The 20,777-nt window shown below is 34.9% G+C and overlaps 1 protein-coding gene across 1 annotated transcript; it reads left to right on the top strand.

Moving 5' to 3' along the window:
- Positions 1–1,066: 1,066 nt before the first annotated feature.
- rfx6 (regulatory factor X, 6) lies at positions 1,067–12,584 on the top strand (the record flags this gene model as incomplete). The annotated part of the gene is made up of 19 exons (XM_084431557.1): positions 1,067–1,262; positions 1,447–1,600; positions 1,716–1,839; positions 2,109–2,170; positions 2,289–2,366; positions 2,546–2,573; positions 3,184–3,291; positions 3,379–3,456; positions 3,544–3,657; positions 4,680–4,729; positions 4,848–5,007; positions 5,106–5,244; positions 5,942–6,051; positions 6,131–6,248; positions 7,399–7,521; positions 8,007–8,213; positions 9,022–9,537; positions 10,908–11,117; positions 12,090–12,584. 19 exons carry the CDS (start codon positions 1,067–1,069, stop codon positions 12,266–12,268), a joined length of 2,754 nt encoding a protein of 917 aa, XP_084287683.1. The 3' UTR covers positions 12,269–12,584.
- Between the last annotated feature and the right edge of the window lie 8,193 nt (positions 12,585–20,777).

Genomic DNA, 20,777 nt, shown 5'->3' on the forward strand with positions numbered 1-20,777 from the left:
GCAACATTAAAAAGTAATCCAAATGACAAAAATGACTTAACTTTACAAATTTACTAAAACTTTAACTAAAACTATAATAGTATCTCAGTAATACTAAAATAAGCTGTAAAGTTTTGCTAATGTGTATCCTACCTTTTACATTTGTTTCTGATTTATGTATTGTTTTCTAAATGTTTTACTTTAAAGGTTGCTATAACGGGGCACGTTGTCACAAAATTTTGACACTTATACAGACATTACAGTCAAACTGTCCCACAACAACTCAACACCTAAAGCTTTTAGATTAATAATATGCTCTCATTGTCCAGTCTTTTGTGTTTATTTGTCCATTTTACAATTTCCCTCTTATTTCCATGCTTCAGATATGGCGTTTTAAACTCTGCCTATTATACAAGGCCAGCAGAATCTTCTCCTCACTGTTACAGATGAAACCAGCGAAAAAAGTTCCAAAATATAGTGTGCGAATGGATGTAAACGAAAGGCAAAAGTAACATTAAGGAGGCCGGCTGACTCTGATTGGGTCTATAGGCGAGCTGCAAGATTTCCAGATTTCAAGGAGATGATATCCCTCTTGGTTAATCATTAAATCCCAGAATCCATTGCCAGTCTTCTGTAAATAAGATAAATGGCCCTAAGGCACTCACCTCTGTGACGCACCATTTCAGAGAGAGCAGAGCTTTAATTAAGACTGGAAGGTGTTATCTTACCCATTCTTGGATTAATGAATTTTTACAGGATTATTGTTATATTTCAGCTGCTATTTTTAGAGTTTCCATCATGCTACAGGTTTATTTTGTGAGCATTTGTTTCTAGTGAGGAAAGAGGAAAAGCAACACACATAGTTGACAAATTGTTTAAATGTTGTTGTTTTTTGGGAATGCTTTGGAGATGTGTTTCATTTCAGGAATGGATATATGCATCACTTTGCCAAACGTGAGAATGGGCCGCGTTGATTTTGGAATGTTTTAACAATTTCGTTTTTGAGGGGCTCTATTTTTTATTTATTATTTCACTTGGTGGTTTTCATTTTGCATTCCAGTTTTTCTTTTTCAATTTCTCCTTGAACATGCCAATGAAAAGAAATATAGGGAGTCCTTTGAAGAATGACACGTTTCATCAACTACAAGCGTCGCAGACAAAGAGAGCTTGCAAAAACGCAGATGACCTCCACGCGACAATTCTTGTTGACCAAGACAGTCTCGGAAAAAACATGTTTTTCAAAGCCAGGCTTGATGAGGAGGAGGATTCTGGCATTAAATCAGGTGGGGAAATCATCTTTGTTGAAAATTGTTTTCAAACTCGCTTTGATTAAACTACTGCTATGCTTTCTTTCAATGCACTGTTAGAAATTCTCAATCTGTCGCCAGTTTGTTTTGCAATTATACGTTATGAATAGTTTTGGCACACGTCACCGTTTGAAGGCTATGTATGTTATTCATTTGGCAGAAGCTGATGAAAGTAATGGAAGCATTTCCTCTGAAGAGGACCTGGGCCACCTGGATTATTCTAAGACGTTCTCTGTCAAACAAACGGTGCCAAAGAAAAGTATCAGTCAGATCATCAAGGACAAGAAGAAACAGACTCAGCTTACTTTACAATGGTACTCTCTGCTCAATTCTTCTTTTGAAGATGAAGCTTGCCATTATAAATAATCTACAAAAAGTGGAAGCAAAGAATGATATTACTATAACCTTTCGTTTTGCTTTTTCTATTAGGCTTGAGGAAAATTACATAGTTTGCGAAGGTGTTTGCCTGCCACGGTGTATCCTCTACGCTCATTATTTAGACTTTTGTCGGAAGGAGAAGTTAGATCCTGCTTGTGCTGCCACTTTTGGGAAGGTAAGAGGAGGTTTTAATATCTTCTGTTATAATACAGACAGTTATAATTCTCTGTGACAAGTATTATAATATATTCGACTTCAAAAATAGAGACCGATTGCACCGAAACCAATTGCATTTTAGGTGTATTTTAGTTCATCTTTAGGATAAATATCTGGTAAAAGGCTGTGCTTGCCAAATATGTACATTATCAGACATAAATAGCTGTTGATCTTGTATTTACAGTACATGGAGATCGATGTGTTAGAGCTCTAATGTTATCATTTCAGACCATAAGGCAGAAATTTCCTTTGCTTACAACACGAAGGCTTGGAACCAGAGGCCATTCAAAGTAAGAAAGAGCCACTTGGCCCGGTCACTGACTGAAAACTTGATTTACTTCTATTTAATAATAAATAAATACCTAAGCTATAGCTCTTGACAGTGTTTGTCCTCTAAATGTTTTTCAGGTATCATTATTATGGTATTGGAATCAAGGAGAGCAGTGCGTATTATCACTCTGTGTACTCAGGAAAAGGCTTGACACGGTTAGTTTTGACCTTCATCCCTTCAATTCAGAATCCAATCATAAGTCCTTGAATGTTTTGAATAAACACATGAAAGGCGAGTGATTTCACAATGCCCATACTGAGACACATTATATTTTTCAAAGTTATTTTTCATTTTGGTTTTTAAATACTTAAATGCTCTTATGTGTTTTGCACAGATTCTCTGGAAGCAAGCTAAAAAATGAGGTGGGCAGTCTTACTATATATATATATATATATATATATAGGACCATTCTAAAGTTTGGGGTCGGTAATGTTTTAAATGTTTTTTTAATGTTCTCACCAAGGCTGCATTTATTTGATAAAAAACAGTAATATTGATAAATACTGTTTTCTATTTTAATATATTTTAAAATAGAATATATTCCTGTGATGACAAAGCAGAATTTTCAGCATCATTACTCCAATCTTCAGTGTCACATGATTCTTCAGAAATCATTCTAATATGCTGATGCAAAAAAACATATTTCTTATTAAAAATGTTGAAAACAGTTGTGCTTCTTAATATTTTTGTGGAAACGTTTAATAATTTTATGAACTTCATATGAAGTTCAAACGAACAACATTTATTTAAAAACGAAATATTTTGTAACATTATGAATGTCTTTAGTGTCACTTTTGATCAATTTAATGCAAAGTATTCATTTCTTTAAAGTCTTTTGTGGTGGAATTTATGCTTGCAAAATAGGAGACTTCACATACATTCCATATAAATATTTAGAAAATGTTGTCATGTGTTTCTATCAACAACATAGCAGAATATGATATAATATTCCTGCTTCTTATTTTTTCACAGGGAGGATTCACCAGGAAATACTCTCTTAGTTCTAAGACAGGAACTCTTTTACCAGAATTCCCAAGTGCACAGCATTTAGTGCTTCAGGAGTCTGTTTCAAAAGAGAAGGTCTGTTCATTTCAATGGAAACCCATTCCAAAATGCTGTTTATTTAATTTACTTACCTCAGATTCTGCTATGCTCTTTATCGTTTAGGTCGACACATTGATTATGATGTACAAAACTCACTGTCAGTGCATTCTGGATAATGCCATTAATGTCAACTTTGAGGAGGTGCAATTTTAAGCTCTTAAAGAATCTATTGTCATCATATCTAGATTCTAGAAAATAATTCACTCTAATCAATCAAATTTGTTCCAGATCCAGAACTTTCTGCTTCACTTCTGGCAAGGAATGCCTGAACATCTCCTTCCACTGCTAGAGAATCCAGTTATTGTGGACATCTTCTGTGTGTGTGACTCTATACTTTACAAAGTGAGTGTTTATGAACCATATCTGGGTGTTTTTTCAACTATGTTTCGTTCATAGGTTTGGGGACGGTTAAAAATGGATGTACTGTTTAATATTTTTATGAAATCTGTGGTCTGTCATTTTTTCCAAGATTCTTTAATGAATATAATGTTCAAAAGAACAGCGTTTATTCGAAATAAAAATCTTTTCTAATTATAAATGTCTTTACTGTCACTTTTGATCAATTTAATGCATCCTTGCTGAGAAAACTATTCATTTAGCTTACTGACCTCAAACTTATGAACGGGTATGTCTCAGGGAATTCATTATTATTATTATTATTTTCATTTTCTTACATGGTCACATTAAAAGTGTCCAGAACACTATAACAAACATTTATTTTTGCTACTTTTCAAGTGCCATTTATGTTTAAATTTTATTCTTGAATCATAGTCCCAGAACAATACTTTGAATCTTAAAAGATTCAAGATCAATCAAAGAAATCTTGTTACATTTTTAAAGCTACACTCTTAGAAGAAATGGTTCTATATAGAAACTTAAAGGGTTCTGTCAAGCACTTCATATGTGGAACTTTTTAGGGGTTCCCATAATGGGATCATTTTATGGATATAGTTTTCATAAATGTATTTAAAAAAAAAATGTTTTATTCAATTTTAATCTTAATTAAGTTTTATGAATTAAGCAGCTCGTAAATATACTTTATCACTAGAAAAAATGAAATTACCCATTGAGCATGAAAGTATTATGCAATCATTGAATCAAGAAATTTCTCCTTATAGAACCTTTTTGGCTTCCTTAAAATTGAGTAAAGAACACTAAAGCTCTATATAGAACCCCATTGAACAATTTTTTCTAAGAGTGTATAATAATATACAAAAGAGTGAAATAATCACAAACCATTTCAATATTTATTGTGTGAAAATGTGATCATTTTTTACATTTTTTTTTTTTTTTTTGTTCACTGTAGTTCATTATTGTCACGTCATGTTTGACTTATCACCGGCTGGATACATTGTTTTTCACAGGTACTGACCGATGTTCTCATCCCTGCCACTATGCAGGACATGCCAGAGAGGTTTGTATTTTAGACTGCTGCATGATATACACAACATTTGGTTATGCAGTGGATTCAAAAAGATGTTGACTTTCATACTGTTAAGCGTTTTTGAGTGAGTTTAGGAAAATATCTCCAGTCTTTTGGCAGATATTAGAAATTTTGCCAAGCACTGGGAACACTGGATGGTGTCTTCCTTGGAGAATCTCCCAGAAATCCTCTCAGACAAGAAACTGCCGATAGCTCGACAGTTTGTGTCCTCCTTAAAGAGACAGACCTCCTTTTTACATCTTGCACAGGTAGATGATTTACAGACACATCAATAATTCTTGCTTTTGTTTATTGTAAATATTCGTGTAAATATTGGTGCAACTATAATGTACTCATGTCTTTTCAGATTGCAAGACCTGCACTTTTTGACCAGAATGTTGTGACTTCTATGGTGAATGACATTGACAAGGTGGATCTGAACAGTATTGGTTCTCAAGCACTCCTTTCAATTACAAATGACCAAGATTCAGACTTCTATTCCGAATGTGAGTTACTGGTGGCTTGGTAGTCAAACCTTTGGATGTTTTTTTAGAGGGATCATGAATTGAGAAATCAAATCTTCCTTGATCTTTTGACATATAAGAGATCATTACTATAAAAATATCCTGTAAATTTCAGAACTCAAAATGTCCTTGTTAGTTCAAAACCAGCTAATTAAACCAAGCTCTCAAAACGACTCATTTCGGAGTCTCAGTATGACGTAATAGTGCGACGACAGACCGCCTGTGCTGAAGATCAACGCCTACTTCTACATCATTGCCTCTTTAGCCCCGCCCACAGATTTGCATATGGCATGTCGTAGTATATACGAGATAATTTTAAGTTCAAGCTCGCATCAGTAAGACATTGTTCATTTGTTTACTTTTACTGCGAATCCGTACTTAAACTTTATAAGTCTTGGTTGTAATAATAAAGTTTATATAATACGCATAAATGTTTCACAGTTGGCAAATGTTTCAACTATTTAATGAGATAAACACCTTTCAGTAGCATTTTCATTTCAACTATAATGTAATGTAATAAAATAGCCTATTACTTCTAAATTAGGATGTTTTTTGATGTAAAAATCTTGCTAACATAATAAGTGGACCTCAAAGTAGATTATAAAATTCGTGACCCTTAAAAAAAACTCAAATGCTAAGCCTCAAAATATATTTATGATTTCTTTATCTTTTCTGCTAGATGACTCCATTTCAGTGTTTCAAGAGCTGAAAGACCTCCTGAGGAAAAATGCCACTGTAGAGTCTTTCATTGAATGGCTGGACTCGGTGGTCGAGCAGAAAGTCATTAAGGTTTGTTGCATTGTAATCTCACAGCAGTCAGACTAGCAATGAATGTTAATATTGAATTTGCATATTATCTGTCTCATAGCCCAGCAAGCAAAATGGTCGGTCGGTGAAGAAGCGAGCTCAAGATTTTCTTCTGAAGTGGAGTTTTTTTGGAGCACGAGTGATGCACAATCTCACCCTAAACAATGCTACCAGCTTTGGTAAACCTTTAGCATGCAGTCATACACACTGTAGTCATTGATTCAGTTTCTTTCAAATACTCCAGATTATTTTAAAGTCAGCAGGAAATGGAAGTTGCGACCGTTTTTTATTCCCTATTGTGACTTCTATCCAAGTGAACCTGTTTCTCAAACTAGAAAAAGTGTAGGGCAAAACTTGAATTTGTCCATGGGGTGGTTGTGGTTTGATATTACCATGTTGTCATGTGAGTGACAGGTTGTCCCGCCCTCGGGGCAGTAAACACGTCTTCAGAGAAGAGATGTCACTGCAAGAGGGAGGGAAAGTTATTTTGGTTAAAGATTACGAGGGCACATGAATTAAAAAAATAATGATGTGCACGGATAAATAATTTATAATAAACACTGCAATAATTCCATTGAAAAAAACAAGAATTGTCCATTTTAATTTAATGGTGTCTTTAAATTCTTTAGGTATAATTGGAGCATCATAGTATATAGTCAAATTTATACCATTCGGTTTTAGCTGGGGATCCACTGCGGAGAATAAGTCATAAAAGCCTGTACAAACAATCCTTTATCTTGTGCCGTGTGTGCGCGCCCTGATTAGAGCATGACCTTTCTCTGTGTTCCTAACATTTGATGACCCTACAGGTGTTCACAAAGCCAAACAGTATCACCTGGAAGGCCACCCATTTGACCTCAGCACTAGCTCAGTGAAACCCGTGGGAAAGGGAAGTTGAGAGCATTGCATTGTGGGATACAGTACTCTGCGTTGTGTGCTAGTGTAGTTGCACACTGCAGTTTTTTGAGAGCAAAGCCAATTTATGAGCAGCATAAGTGAAGCAGTCGGATACCTTTTATTTTGGATTATTACTGTTTAGGCAGTGATTTTTGCAATATATAGCCTACTAAAACGATATGAAATATGAATTTCTTTCATCTTCTGAACACAAAAAAAGATATTTTGAAGAATATGGGTAACCAAACAGTTGATAGGAATGAAAAATACTATAGTCAGTGGGACTCATCAACTGTTTGGTTTGGCCCATCATTCTTCAAAATATCTTCTTTTGTGTTCAGCAGAAGAAAGAAATTCATACAGGTTTGGAACAACTTGAGGCTGAGTAAATGATGACAGAATTTTCATTTTCTGCTTTAATGTTACTTACAGGCTCGTTCCACCTCATTCGGATGCTTTTGGATGAGTACATCTTGCTAGCAATTGAAACACAATTCAACAACGACAAAGAGCAGGACCTTCAGAATCTACTGGAGAAATATATGAGGAGTGCAGGTACCCTAATAATTTAGTTTTATTTATATTATTAGTTTGTTGTTTTACTGAACACTGCCTTTCAAAAGTTTGGGGTCGGTAAGATTTTCTACAAATATTTTTGGAAAAAGTCTCTTATGCTCACCAAGGCTGCATTTATTTGATCAAAAATACTGTAAAACAGTAATGTTGTGAATATTAAAATAACTTTTCTATTAGAATATAATTAGAATTTTCAGCATCATTACTCCAGTCTTCAGTGTCACATGATCCTTCAAAAATCATTCTAATATGCTGATTTGCTGCTCAAGAAACATTTCTTATCTGTTAACATTTCTTAAGCAGCATTTATTTGAAATATCAATTTTTGTAACATTAGAAATGTCTTGACTCACTTTTATTCCCTAAAATTAAAATGATAAATCGTACTGACCTCAGACCTTTGAATGGTGGTGTATATGCAAATGCATTTAACCCAATTATCTGTGATGTTTCCATTTCGACAGATGCTAGTAAAGCTACATTCACCGCCTCCCCAAGTTCCTGCTTCTTGGCCAATCGGAATAAATCCAGCGTGGCGTCCAATGATTCGACTGTCAAGGACGAGAACCCTCCAGAACATGATTTCCTGTCGCACACTGCTGCACAGCAGGGGCTCGGGGCCAGTGCTATCGTGTACCATAGCACAGATCCGGACAACTTTACTATTACTGGTACTTAAAAACAGCAGCTCACACGAATTAAGAGACATGCTCATTTTTTATGTTTTTCGTTCAAATTATTTGTTATAGTGCGCACATGTTTCAGGAGCCTTTATTCCAGAAGTATTTTTTCTATTCAAACAATCCTTCAGCTTCAAGATGAATCGCAACATCGCAAATTTATTTTAAAATCAAAGAAAGGGATGTGAAAGCAGGGAATTAAGCTGTTAACTGTCAGTGTGCTGGTAGCGGGACACTTGGCATTTTGAAATTGGACATTGCGTTACCATCGATAAGGTACTTTAAAACCTTTTAGCGGGCTCAACTTCAAAATAATTGATTTGCTGATAATTTATTACCAATTATTATTATTGGTGCTAAGTTATTAATAATAGTTTTTATTATTATCAATGTTGAAAACAGTATTTTGCTAATTTAATGGATCCTTGCTGAATAAAAGTATTCCTTTCTCATTTTCAACATTGATAATATTAAGAAATATTTCTTGAGCATTTTAGAATGAATTTTGAAGGATCATGAGACACTGAAGACTGGAGTAATGATGATGAAAATTCAGCTTTGCCATCGCAGGAATAAATTAGATTTCAAAATATATTTAAAATTGTTATGATGTTTCACTGTATTTTTGATCAAATAAATGCAGGCTTGGTGAGCATAAGAGATGTTTCAAAAACCTTTCAAAAAAATCAGAATTATTCAAAATTTTGTCCAGTAGTGTAAATAATATTTAATATTAATAAAATGTAAATGATTATTAATAACATAATTTATATGAATATAATTACTAATATTTTTCTAGGTCAAATGGATTACTCGCAGAACAGCGCCCCCCTGATGACCCCTCCGATCTCTCCAGCCATGATCAACCGTAGCAGCGTGATCAACCAGGGCCCGATGGCTGTGAGGCCGCAGAGCAGCTGCCCCATACAACCCCAAGTGTCCTGCCAGACTTTCCCCGACACCATGTACCAGAGTCTGCACAGTGCTAGTTCTGGCTCCTACCCCAACTCCTCTTACTACCAGCCTGTGTTCAGAGCTCAGACTCACACTCCCACATCTGCCTATCAGGCTCATACCGAAAGCGGACGCTACGCACCCTTTTCTGGACACCAACTGACTAAAGACTGCTTCAGCAGCAGCTGTACCGGGTCTCCCTACAGCTCGAGGGTTGCATCGACTGGATACGCAGCCACAGGTGACCCTGCGATGGACACTGAGGGCGTACAGCTGCTGGACTCCACAGGGTACAGCTTTGGAGGAAGTGCTGCCAGTGGAGATGGATGTGCAGGTTCGGTTTGCAGCTCTGGGCACAATGGTAAGAGAAGCTGAACTTATTATTGGCCAATTAAGAGTGCACTTAAATACATTTATACAAATGTACACTACAGTTGGGTCAGTATGTAAAAAAAGAAAAGAAAAAGACTAATACTTTTATTCACCAAGGATGTATTAAATTGATCAAAGTGACAGTAAAGACATTTATAAAGTTACAAAAGATGACTTTTTCAAATAAATGCTTTCTATTCATCAAAGAATCCTGAATAAACATTCAGCAGCACAACTGTTTTCAACATTAATAATAATATGGAATGTTTCTTGAGCAGCAAATCAGCGTATTAGAATGATTTCTGAAGGATCATGTGACACTGAAGACTGGGGTAATGATCCTGAAAATTTAGGAACAGGAATAAATGACATTTTAAACATATTCAAATAGAACAGTTATTTTAAATTGTAATAATATTTGACAATATTGCTGTATCAAATATCAGATAAATGCAGCTATGGTGGGTATAAGAGACTTACAAAAATTAAATTAAATAAAAACATTAAATAAATCTTACCAACCCCAAACTTTTGAACAGTAGTAGTTAGATGAAAACAATTAAAAAAATGTTTAAGTTAAGATTAGCTTATGCATATCGACATGCCTAATGGTGACCTTAGTTCAAATGTTGTCTCTTTTGTCTTTTATTAATGCAATTATATAAAAAAAAGACGAAAAAAATAATAAATGGAAATAATATATTATACCAATTGAAGCATTTCCTATCCTTTCTTCACTATTCCTTTTTTTTGTAATTTTGCAAGGTTTTTTATATATATATATATATATATATATATATATATATATATATATATATATATATATATATATATATATATACATATATATATATATATATATATATATATATATATATATATATACATACATATGTACATACCGGTATGTATGTTATATTTATGTCAACTAACTCTCATTAGAGTATTAGTAGACTGGTTAATATCTGCTAACATTCAATTGTAATGGTCCTCCAACAGACGTTCTACTGATTATAAGTAACTTTGAAACTACGTGTCAACTTGTTCTAGTAACCCAAACCCTACCCCTAACAGTCTAATACTAATACTCAACTAATACGCTAGTGAGAGTTAGTTGACATGTCGGTGCAACATAGTCAACAGAATGTCTAAAGGGGACCATCAAAATAAAGTGTAACCAGGAATAATAATAATAATTTATCTGTAACGCATAACAAGCCCCAAAACTGAAAGAGGTCCTCAGAGGACAAGATTTATCATGTATTTTAATTATGTTACTATGCAGCTCAGAAAGGTAAATATGAGTTTGTTTGCAGATGCTCCTATTGAAACATTATTGTTCATCTTTCTCCCGAACAGGATATTACAACAGCAGTGGTTACGTGGACGCTCAGAGGATGGGCACGTTTATCGATCAGCATGTGTCAGTTATCAGCAGCGTGAGCAGCATTCGCTCCGTTTCAGCCTACGCCGAAGTGCACGACCCTCTGAACATCCTGGACAACACGAGCAGGAAGACAACAAGACCCTACTACACTGAACTGTCTGCAATGGGCACACACACAGCAGGTAAGGACAGAAATCCTTCTAGGGGACACCGGGGCTAGTTGTCACACAGGTGCTATATCTCAGCACTTAAAACAGCTGCTGGGAAAACACTGATATAGCAAGAGTCAACAAGTTTAGCACGTTTTATTTTTACACGATCCTTCCAAAGTTTAGTACGGTCTGTACTAGTCTAGTTTAGAAGTCTCTTCTGCTCACCAAGGCTGCATTTATTTGATCAAAAATATTGTGAAATAGTATTACAATTTAAAATAACTATTTTCTGTTTTAATATATTTTCAAATATAATTTATTGCTGTGATCAAAGCTGAATTGTCAGCATCATTACTCCAGTCTTCAGTGTCACATGATCATTCAGAAATCATTCTAATATGCTGATTTTCTGCTCAAGAAACATTTCGTATTATTGTTGTGCTGCTTAATATTTTTGTGGAAACGAAAAATAAAACAAAAAAATTCAGTGATACTTTAATGAATTAATGCATTTATTCTAAATATAAATCTTCTGTAACACAATAAATGTCTGTACTGTCACTTTTGATCAATTTAATGCATCCTTGCTGAAAAAAAGTGTTTAAAAGTGTTAAACTTACTGACCCCAAACTTTTCAATGGTATTGTATGTTGTAAAATGTTGTATTTCATGAATTGCTTCATAACATAATTTACTCTAAGTTTTTCAATTAAATGTTATATAATGAATTATTTAATGGCAGGTTCTTACTGTGACAACTTGCCTCGCTCAATGTGTTTCAAATAAACTACATCTTTATTCTTTATTTATGTTCAATAGCTGTTTTCTAGCCAAGAATATGTGCTTTGTACGGAGTGTGACAACTAGTGTGTGTGTGTGTGTGTGTGTATATATATATATATATATATATATATATATATATATATATATATATATATATATATATATATATATGTATATCTGCTATTATATCAGTCTTATGCTATTTCTGTTCTATTTCAGGATCCAGCATCGCTCATTCCTGCTCCGTCTCAACACCCTGCATGTATGGAACTCCTGCTCCTTATCACTCCCAGAATGCACTGCTGCCTCTCCAGGGGACCACAGAGATCAGAGAAATTGTGTCGTCCCTGCCCCCCATCAACACTGTGTTCATGGGCTCAACTGGTGGGCCACCCTGACTGATACCTTATCTGTAATTCTACATCTCTATTATACTCACAGGAGGTGAGACATGTTTTAGTTCATCTGTATATCTTACAGTAAATGTTTCATTGCCAAATACATTGCAGACAGGCTAACTGATTTATTTTTTATTGTTTGATTTGAAATGGGGGGGGGTTTGTGCTAACAAATGACAGGTAATGACCCAATTATATAATTACTTTTTTCTTTAAGGTTGTGTAGTATATACTGTAATATAATCACAATTCATCTTTGTTCTTAGTTTAGCATTCTTGTATATACTAATAAAAAAATATCAAATTTGTTCGCATTATTCTGGAGGCTGAAATGTATTATTTAATAAACTACAAACCAACAAACAGCACTGTGAAAATCTGATATTGGATAAGCGGATAAGTTGATTTCTGCATTGTTAACTAGGTTAACAAAGGTGTTGACTAAAACTAGGCAACCAGGCCACAAGCTGTTCATACATTGCGACTCTTGGTGTGGGTTCTTTAAATTTAGCTTTGTTAGTCTTTGAGCAGATGGGCGCTAATAAATCCATAATCAGATCGGCTGAAATGATATCATTGCATAATATATTTGTATGTATGCTGCTGGTGCAAACTCGCCATGGCTCGGATGAGGATTTCAGCATTTGTCTGTGTGTAAAGACGTGACGATAAATGATAAAACTGGCCACATTGTGCTGGCCTTTATCTCCTCAAAGGGAAAATCCATTTCAAGACTCGGACAGGAACAGATGGCTTGAAATGTAATGATTACAAAATCCTGACGTTAAAATAGTTTAATTACAAAGTCAATAATGCCTCCAACAATTGCCAGGGCTTTAGTGTAAAAACAACAGAAGGCAGAACGCAAACCTTGGGACAATGTTTAACCAGAACTTTGCATTAGGCAGGGAGACTCCATATGCAGCTCCGGTAGAGCAAAGATCAACAGATCCTGTGTAATTATGACTGTGTGTGTGTGTGACAGAGAGAGGTAGAGATGGGGTTAGTGCAGTAATGTGTGCTTACCTGACCGGTCACAATCATATTTACCACTTATGCTTTTACAATCATTTTACACTCTTCTTACAACAGCTTTCAAATGTTAATTCACATCTGTAGGCTTCTTTCTCAGCACACGAGTATAGCAGTCATTCGTTGCGCAACATCCATGCTAATACACCACCATTCAAAAGTCATGCATAAGCTAATCTTAACTATAATTGAAAAAGTTTTTGTCTAAATACTGTTTAAAAATATGGGGTCAATAAGATTATTTAAAGTTTTTGAAAGAAGTCTCTTATGCTCACCAAGGCTGCATTTATTTGAACAAAATACAGTAAAAACTGTAATATTTTGTGAAAGAACTGTTTTCAGCATCATTACTCCAGTCTTCAGTGTCACATGATTCTTCATGTGATGAATAGAAACTTCAAAAGAGCAGCATTTATTTGAAATATCACTATAAATGTCTTTACTGTCATGTTTGATCAATTTAATGCATTCTTACTGATTAAAGTTATTAATTTCTTTCAAGAAAATCTTACTGACCTGATACTGTCACTGTTACATATGTTATTTCATGTGTAAGAAGGTTTTGTATCTAATGGCTAACTTTGATGCTAATTTCATCCAATTTAACATTGAATGTACATTTAAATTCAACCAACAGGGGTCGCTACAGATCATTTCCAGTACTGTGATTATAGCATTCTGGGAGATTTATTTGATAGGCCTTAATTTTATTTGATATTATGGGTACAAGTGAACTACTAAATAAAGCATACATAGGCCTACTGTTAGTAAAATGATTATATTGTTTGCTACATGCTACTTTATTATCATATGAACTCAAGTTGCATGTGTAACTCAACCAAATGGTGTAAACTTGGAAATAAAAATGATTATTTGGGTTTTTAATTCAAGTTTGTGAAAAAATTACTCACTTTTTGTCAGGCCGAGTCAAGAAAGAGATAAAAATATGGACATTAATTTTAGAGTAGACACTTTAATTAGTTTGTTAGTAAGAGTTTGAGGGTATTTGATAAAGTCAGTATTTTAGATGCATAATATTGTTGTGTTTTCAATGACGGGCAGCACACAGCTATGCAGATTCAGACAGTTTACACGTTATCGCCAGGATCAGCTCCGCTGTAGAAGTGTTTCCTCAACACTTGAGATTGCAGGGTTGAGAGGAAAAAGCCCTACAGCATCTGTAGCAACACATCCATGAAGGAACTTTATCAGTGTGTACCGTTTGCAGAGGAGGCTTTTGACTAGATTTCCCAGTAGGGGTTTGTTAACAGGTTGTCAGAGAACTTATGCCAATAGCCAAAGGAATGGGTAATACAGTCCTTAAAGGGATAGTTCACCCAAAAATGAAAATTCTCTCATCATTTACTCATGTTGTTCCAAACCTGTATGAGTTTCTTTCTTCTGTTGAACATAAAAGAAGATATTTTGTCAGTAACCAGACAGGTATGGTCCCCAATGACTTCCATAGTATGGGGGGAAAAGAAATACTAGCCTACAGGGCGATATATCGCATGACATTGTTAGGTGCATCTCGTCAGTAAAGCCGGTTCCTTGATTAGTAGTAAATCGCCATCACCTGCTTTCAAATGGAGCGGCATTTACAACACAGAGCCGTAGTTAACTGACAAGCTGAGCCATATCGCATTAATTATCGCAGGCGATACGGAACCGGGTTTATTGACGACGATATGCACCTAACAATGTCATGCGATATATCGCCCAGCCCTATATGGAAGTCATTGGGGCTCATCAACTGTTTGATTTGACCCATTTTTCTTCAAAATGTTTTCTTTTGATGACAGAATTTTCATTTTTTGGGTAAACTACCTCTTTAAGGTTGGACTCTATCAAAAAACAATGTGATGTGTATTGCTTAAACGGCTTTTTTAATGTAAAATACATTTTAAATGGTTTTCTATGTAGACACAACTTAAAGCCTTGGCCAATAGCAGGGAATGTTGTCACACTGGATGGGTTAAGTTGTCACTTGCAACTGAGTTTGGTTTCTCCCCAGGTTTCTTCTCCATTTCTGTCACGCAAGTTTTGGTCATATAGAACAACAATATGAATTGAATCTCTTTTTCCTGTTTATTACTGTGAAACCTTTTTTTATATATATAAAGAGCTATAGAAATAAAAGTGACTTGACTTGCCATTTGCAGGCTTTTCAGCAAACCGTAAAAAGTAAAACAATAAGTGAACTCTACAAATTGGGGTAAAAACTATGTGTCAACCAGCCCGATGATCATTTGCTCTCAGTTGCATTCATTTAGGCATATGGAGAGAAGTGCTAACTAATTTTCGTCCTTCATCTCTTTTGTCTAATTCTTGTATTCTACTTAATGACTCTGCATTATGATGTCTTCTGTATGAGTATTATTAGATGTTATGTGCTGTATGTCCACATAGGGGCAGTGTAGTGAAGGAGATTGAAACACAATTGTCCCTCACAGAGGGTTCAGGAGCACTTTGGCCTGTTTTAGAAGATGATGTATTTAATTAATCATAGCCTTTTAAATCTGGTTGCACTGACATTCTATGTTTCTATTAAAACATTTGTGTTTTAATGTTAACATTTTTTTTATTGTCCATTTCCTCGTTCGTAGGTCCTTTGCATAGAAGCATCTGTTTAATGAATAAATGCAAATGGTAATAAACAACAAAGGGCTGTTCTTTTTTTAAGTGAACCTGAAATAAGGAAATGCTGAAAAGATGTATTTTTATTCATTTTTAATTTGGCTTGTTTTCCAGGAAAAGGTTTCTTGCACTCTTAAAAAAAATAAAGGTTATTTATTGGTATATTATCTCATGAAGAACCTTTACCATCCATGGAACCTTTCTATTGCACAAAAGGTTCTTTATAATGTTCTTCATATTAAGGGGAAAAAGGTTTCTTTTAAGAACGGTTCTTTGGGTGACCAAAAATGGTTCTTGTATAGGGCGTCTATGCGAAGCCCGCCTTTTGGAACCTAAAAGCGTGTGGAAAAAAACTTCGGAATATAAGTTTATAGTTTATTAATTTTCTAGCTGTTTTTAAAGCATAAATCTCACAAAATTATATTATATTTGTGCTTAAGTTATCCGACTGAGTATGAAAGATTTAGTTTTATTATCTTACAGGTTTGCTTCTCAAGTAAATTTATTGGAAAACAATACTGCTACATACATCTACTTTACTGAAAACAACTGAGACTGATTGTTGACATTCAAAACAAAAAACAAATATCATTATCTTTATTTTCATATAGTTGATATTTTCACACCTTAGCTCATATAGATGGAATGTAAGAATAGATGGTTAGAATGTCAGACAGACGATAGATAGATAGATAGATAGATAGATAGATAGATAGATAGATAGATAGATAGATAGATAGATAGATAGATAGATAGATAGATAGATAGATAGATACAGATAGATAGATAGATAGAATAGATGGATAGATAGATTTAATGTGATCTTTAATGCGTCCATGTCTAAATAAAAATTTTTAATGCATCTTCCCAGACAGAAATGTTTATCTCTCAGACAGATATTAATTATAATGTTGTATTGCTCAGATGTCTGTTCTGGAGGCTCACTCAACCCAGAGAAGAGCTCCTTCAGCTTCAACGGCTGACGTCAATCCGTTTCTCTCATATGCAGCATGTACATGTCAGATCACAGTGAATCTTTTCCCAAACATACGGTTTAATCCAAAGAGTTGATTTGTTTCTGTCCTTTTTAACTGTTACTTTTCTAACTTCGATTCAACAGCATATCAGTATGGGAATCAAACCCATGGCCTTGGCGTTGCTAGCCACGCTCTACAAAGAATGCATTTTCAAGTAAAAATACCAAAACATCCTTTTTGATTTGTCATAAAACAAGATGCAAGATTTACTTGAGCAAAATTTTCTTAAAGCTGAAGTGTTTAATTGCTTAGCTATTAGGGTAAAATAAAAAAAAGTACTGATTAGCCTATTTATTTATTATTATTCTATCATGTACATTTGCTTTCATCTTGCATTCTGACTTTCCTTTTACAATGTTTCTCCAGGTTGGTCAAAACAACTTAACCTCCTTTGTGCACCCCATTTTAAAGCAAAAATAATTGCAAATGCAATCCTTAGCTTTCTTAATAATGTCAGCGTGAATTCTAAGGCGCTTTATGCCAACACTGAGCATCCAGCTGGTTGTTCTCCTGCTTTTGCCCTGTATGATCTCCATTTGACGGAGCTTCTATTGGAGATGGAGTCTTTACACGTTTATCTATTAGCTGGGTAAAGTGAAAGGATTCTATTCAAAACATCATTTTAATTAGAGCGGGAGGTGAGACGCCCATTGAGGGCCACTTGATGCAAATGGAATGAAAGTGTCAAATGGGTGAAATCAAATGAATATGTTTCTCCACGTTCATGCCTCGGCTTAAAGAAGCAAAAGATATGTGAACAAAATCTCCAAATAATGTTAGTACAAACCCTATTGAAAGCTAATTTGCAAACATCTTCCTCGTCTTATATCATTTGCAGCTGATGCAGGTTTAATCACATAAGGGGTTTTTGCTATTCTGTGTAGCTTTTTGATATTTTGCGCCTGCGTTTTGACTGTGTACCTCAAGCCAAATGAACGTCCCCCATCCCCCTTGTCTCTTTGTTATGGACCCTTTGCCTCACTGGTCTGTGTCAGTGTGTCTCTTTTGTGAAGACGTCCCATGTCTCTATGGCAGCCCAGATGAGGTTCAGTGAAGGCAAGACATGTGATGTCTGGTGAGATGGCCAGGTGTGACGGGACTCTTTACAATGGGGCTGCCGAGACAAATCACTCCCACAAATATTAAGACAGCGTTTAGAGGTAACACTGACTATCATGCGGCAATGCACACTTTTTTTGTTTGTTTGTTTATATAAAACCTTCACCTAAAATAGCAAGTTATTTTATAATCATTGTATTATGACAAATTATATTGTATTGTATATGTCTATATAATATATATAAGGTCTTTATTTCATGTTTTTTTTTCTTGTGACCAGATATACAGTATAATACCAATGTATTATACAAATATTCTATTATACATATATATGTTCTAATAGAATATTTGTATAATATAATCCTCTTTCTCTGCTTCCACTCACTCACCACCTGCTACTTGTCCTATAAAATAAAAAAAGTAGTAAAAATATAATATAAATGAAAACTTTTTTTTTAAATATATATAAAAAATTCATTGCAGATAAATTATCTACAGTTTTGCACAAAATGTACAAAGTTTTATCGAAAATGTATATATATGAATACATCATTGAAAATGAATATGTTTTACCTATTATAGCTAGATAATGTAATCATGAGAACTGCTGCGATCAGAAATTCTGTAAAACAAATTCCCTAAAATAAACTGAAAAGATTCAGGATTCTTAACACCTTTTTTAAAGTTTCATGGAAACATGAATTTACAGAATTTCTTAGTGAATATACTGTATATATATATATATACTCACACACACATGTTGTGTTTATGTTTTATGGGGACTTTCTATAGACATTATGATTTTTATACTGTATATTCTATCCCCTCACACTAACCCCATAAACCTACCCATCACAGAAAACTTTCTGCATTTTTACATTTCCAAAAAAACACCACTTTATGATTTATAAGCTGTTTTGCCCATGGAGACCAAAAAATGTCCCCACAAGGACAAGGATTTCAGATATTGCCATTTTGTGGGGACATAGGGTTTAACAGGACACACACACACACACACACACGTCTGGTTCGCTATCTTTGTGGGGACTCTCCATAGACGTAATGGTTTAATGAAAAAACTGTATATTCTGTCTGCTTACACAAACCCGACCCCTAAACCTACCCATCACTCAAAACTTTCTGCATTTTAAAATTTCAAAAAATATATTATTTAGTATGTTTAGTAATCCATTTCCCTCGTGAGGACCGCTGGCTTGTCCCCACAAGGTGATCTCAGGTTTTACCATCAGATATACTATCATTTGGTCCCCACAATGTAATATAAACCTGCACACACACACACATTTAATATAACATCTAAAGAACAAAGACATAAATCAATCCAGATGCTCTACATTCACTAACTGCTTTCTAGTACTTTACTCTGAACACTAATAGATCTGTTGAGATCTACACGGATGCTTTCTAACGATTCATACAAACAGAAAACGCTTTGCTTGCCTTTATAGAGAACATGGAATTAAATAAAGCATTTGGAGCCTCTTGAGGGGCACTATTTTCCCCTTTCGGCCTTGATGGAACAGACCTCAATGTCATTTTAACAAATAGGACGGGAAAAATAAATGTGTGGACTTCCAGAATGAGCCACACACTTTCACAACAATCCTTTAGACTATACAGTCCTTGTAGTGGAAGAATACAGTTCTTTTCATGTGCCACCAGAAGGGCACGGGTAAAGATAAACTTGCTTTGCATTGCTTTCTGATTCATTGTATGAAAGAAATTTTTTTTTTTTTTTTTAAAGTACCAGCTACTTTTTTATTTATTTATTTAAACACATATTTTAAGGATTTAAAATCTGATATCTCTCTCCACTGTAATATTTTCTTTAGAAATCCAAATTTCTGTCTTTGCAATTTTCATACTTCTTGTATTCTATGAAAAGATGTCCTGCATTATTTTATCTGTCCACCTTGTCTCGACCTTTTATTCTAAGTTGCATGGAAACCCGGGAGACAGAGATGCTTTATTCTTGGACTTTTTTTAATACTATATTGTTGTGTTTCATAAGAAGCCGTGTGCCTCCTGACTCCATTGTATGAAATATCCTATGCTTCCTTTCAATAATACTGACTTTATGCAGTACATCGGTTACTATGATGTATAAGAACATTGTGCACAACACAACAGTCTCTTAAGGATGCTTCATAATGAAGAAAAAAAACCCAGCCCTTTGAGAATGTTGTACCAACAAACGGGGGGAAGAGTCACATCACCAAAACACAATCATTTTTTTATTTGCACCTGTTGTGGTGTGAATTATAGGAATATGTAGAACGCAGATCTTTCATCTGTTAATGAGTAACATCCTTTTCATCCCCTCGGCTGCCCTTGCCTTTTGTCCCGCCCGGCTCACCTACAGCAAACGCACTATATGAGCATTCAATTAAAGTCTTTGGAGGAGGCGCAAAAATGCTGGGGAGGAGACGAGCAAGAAAAACAGGCCTATTCTTCCAGGAGGACATTGAAAATGCTTGAAAAGGGTCTTAATTAGGAGATATGTCTAGATGTTTAATTAAGGTGATGCCGGGATAACGATATCGGTGCGTCAATGAACAAATTCTCAGATGATCCCAAATGGAGCGAAGCTAAAATGTAAGAAATGTTTTTCAAATGGTGTATTTAGGGCCGTATAATGATGCCTTTTATAGCCGCAGAATGAATGACCTGTCTGACTTGAAGCTGGTGAATACCTGGGCCCTCGGCAACTGTAATATATTCCT

The sequence above is a fragment of the Rutilus rutilus genome (assembly GCF_951802725.1).
Source record: "Rutilus rutilus genome assembly, chromosome: 15".
In the NCBI taxonomy this organism is placed as follows: domain Eukaryota; kingdom Metazoa; phylum Chordata; class Actinopteri; order Cypriniformes; family Leuciscidae; genus Rutilus; species Rutilus rutilus.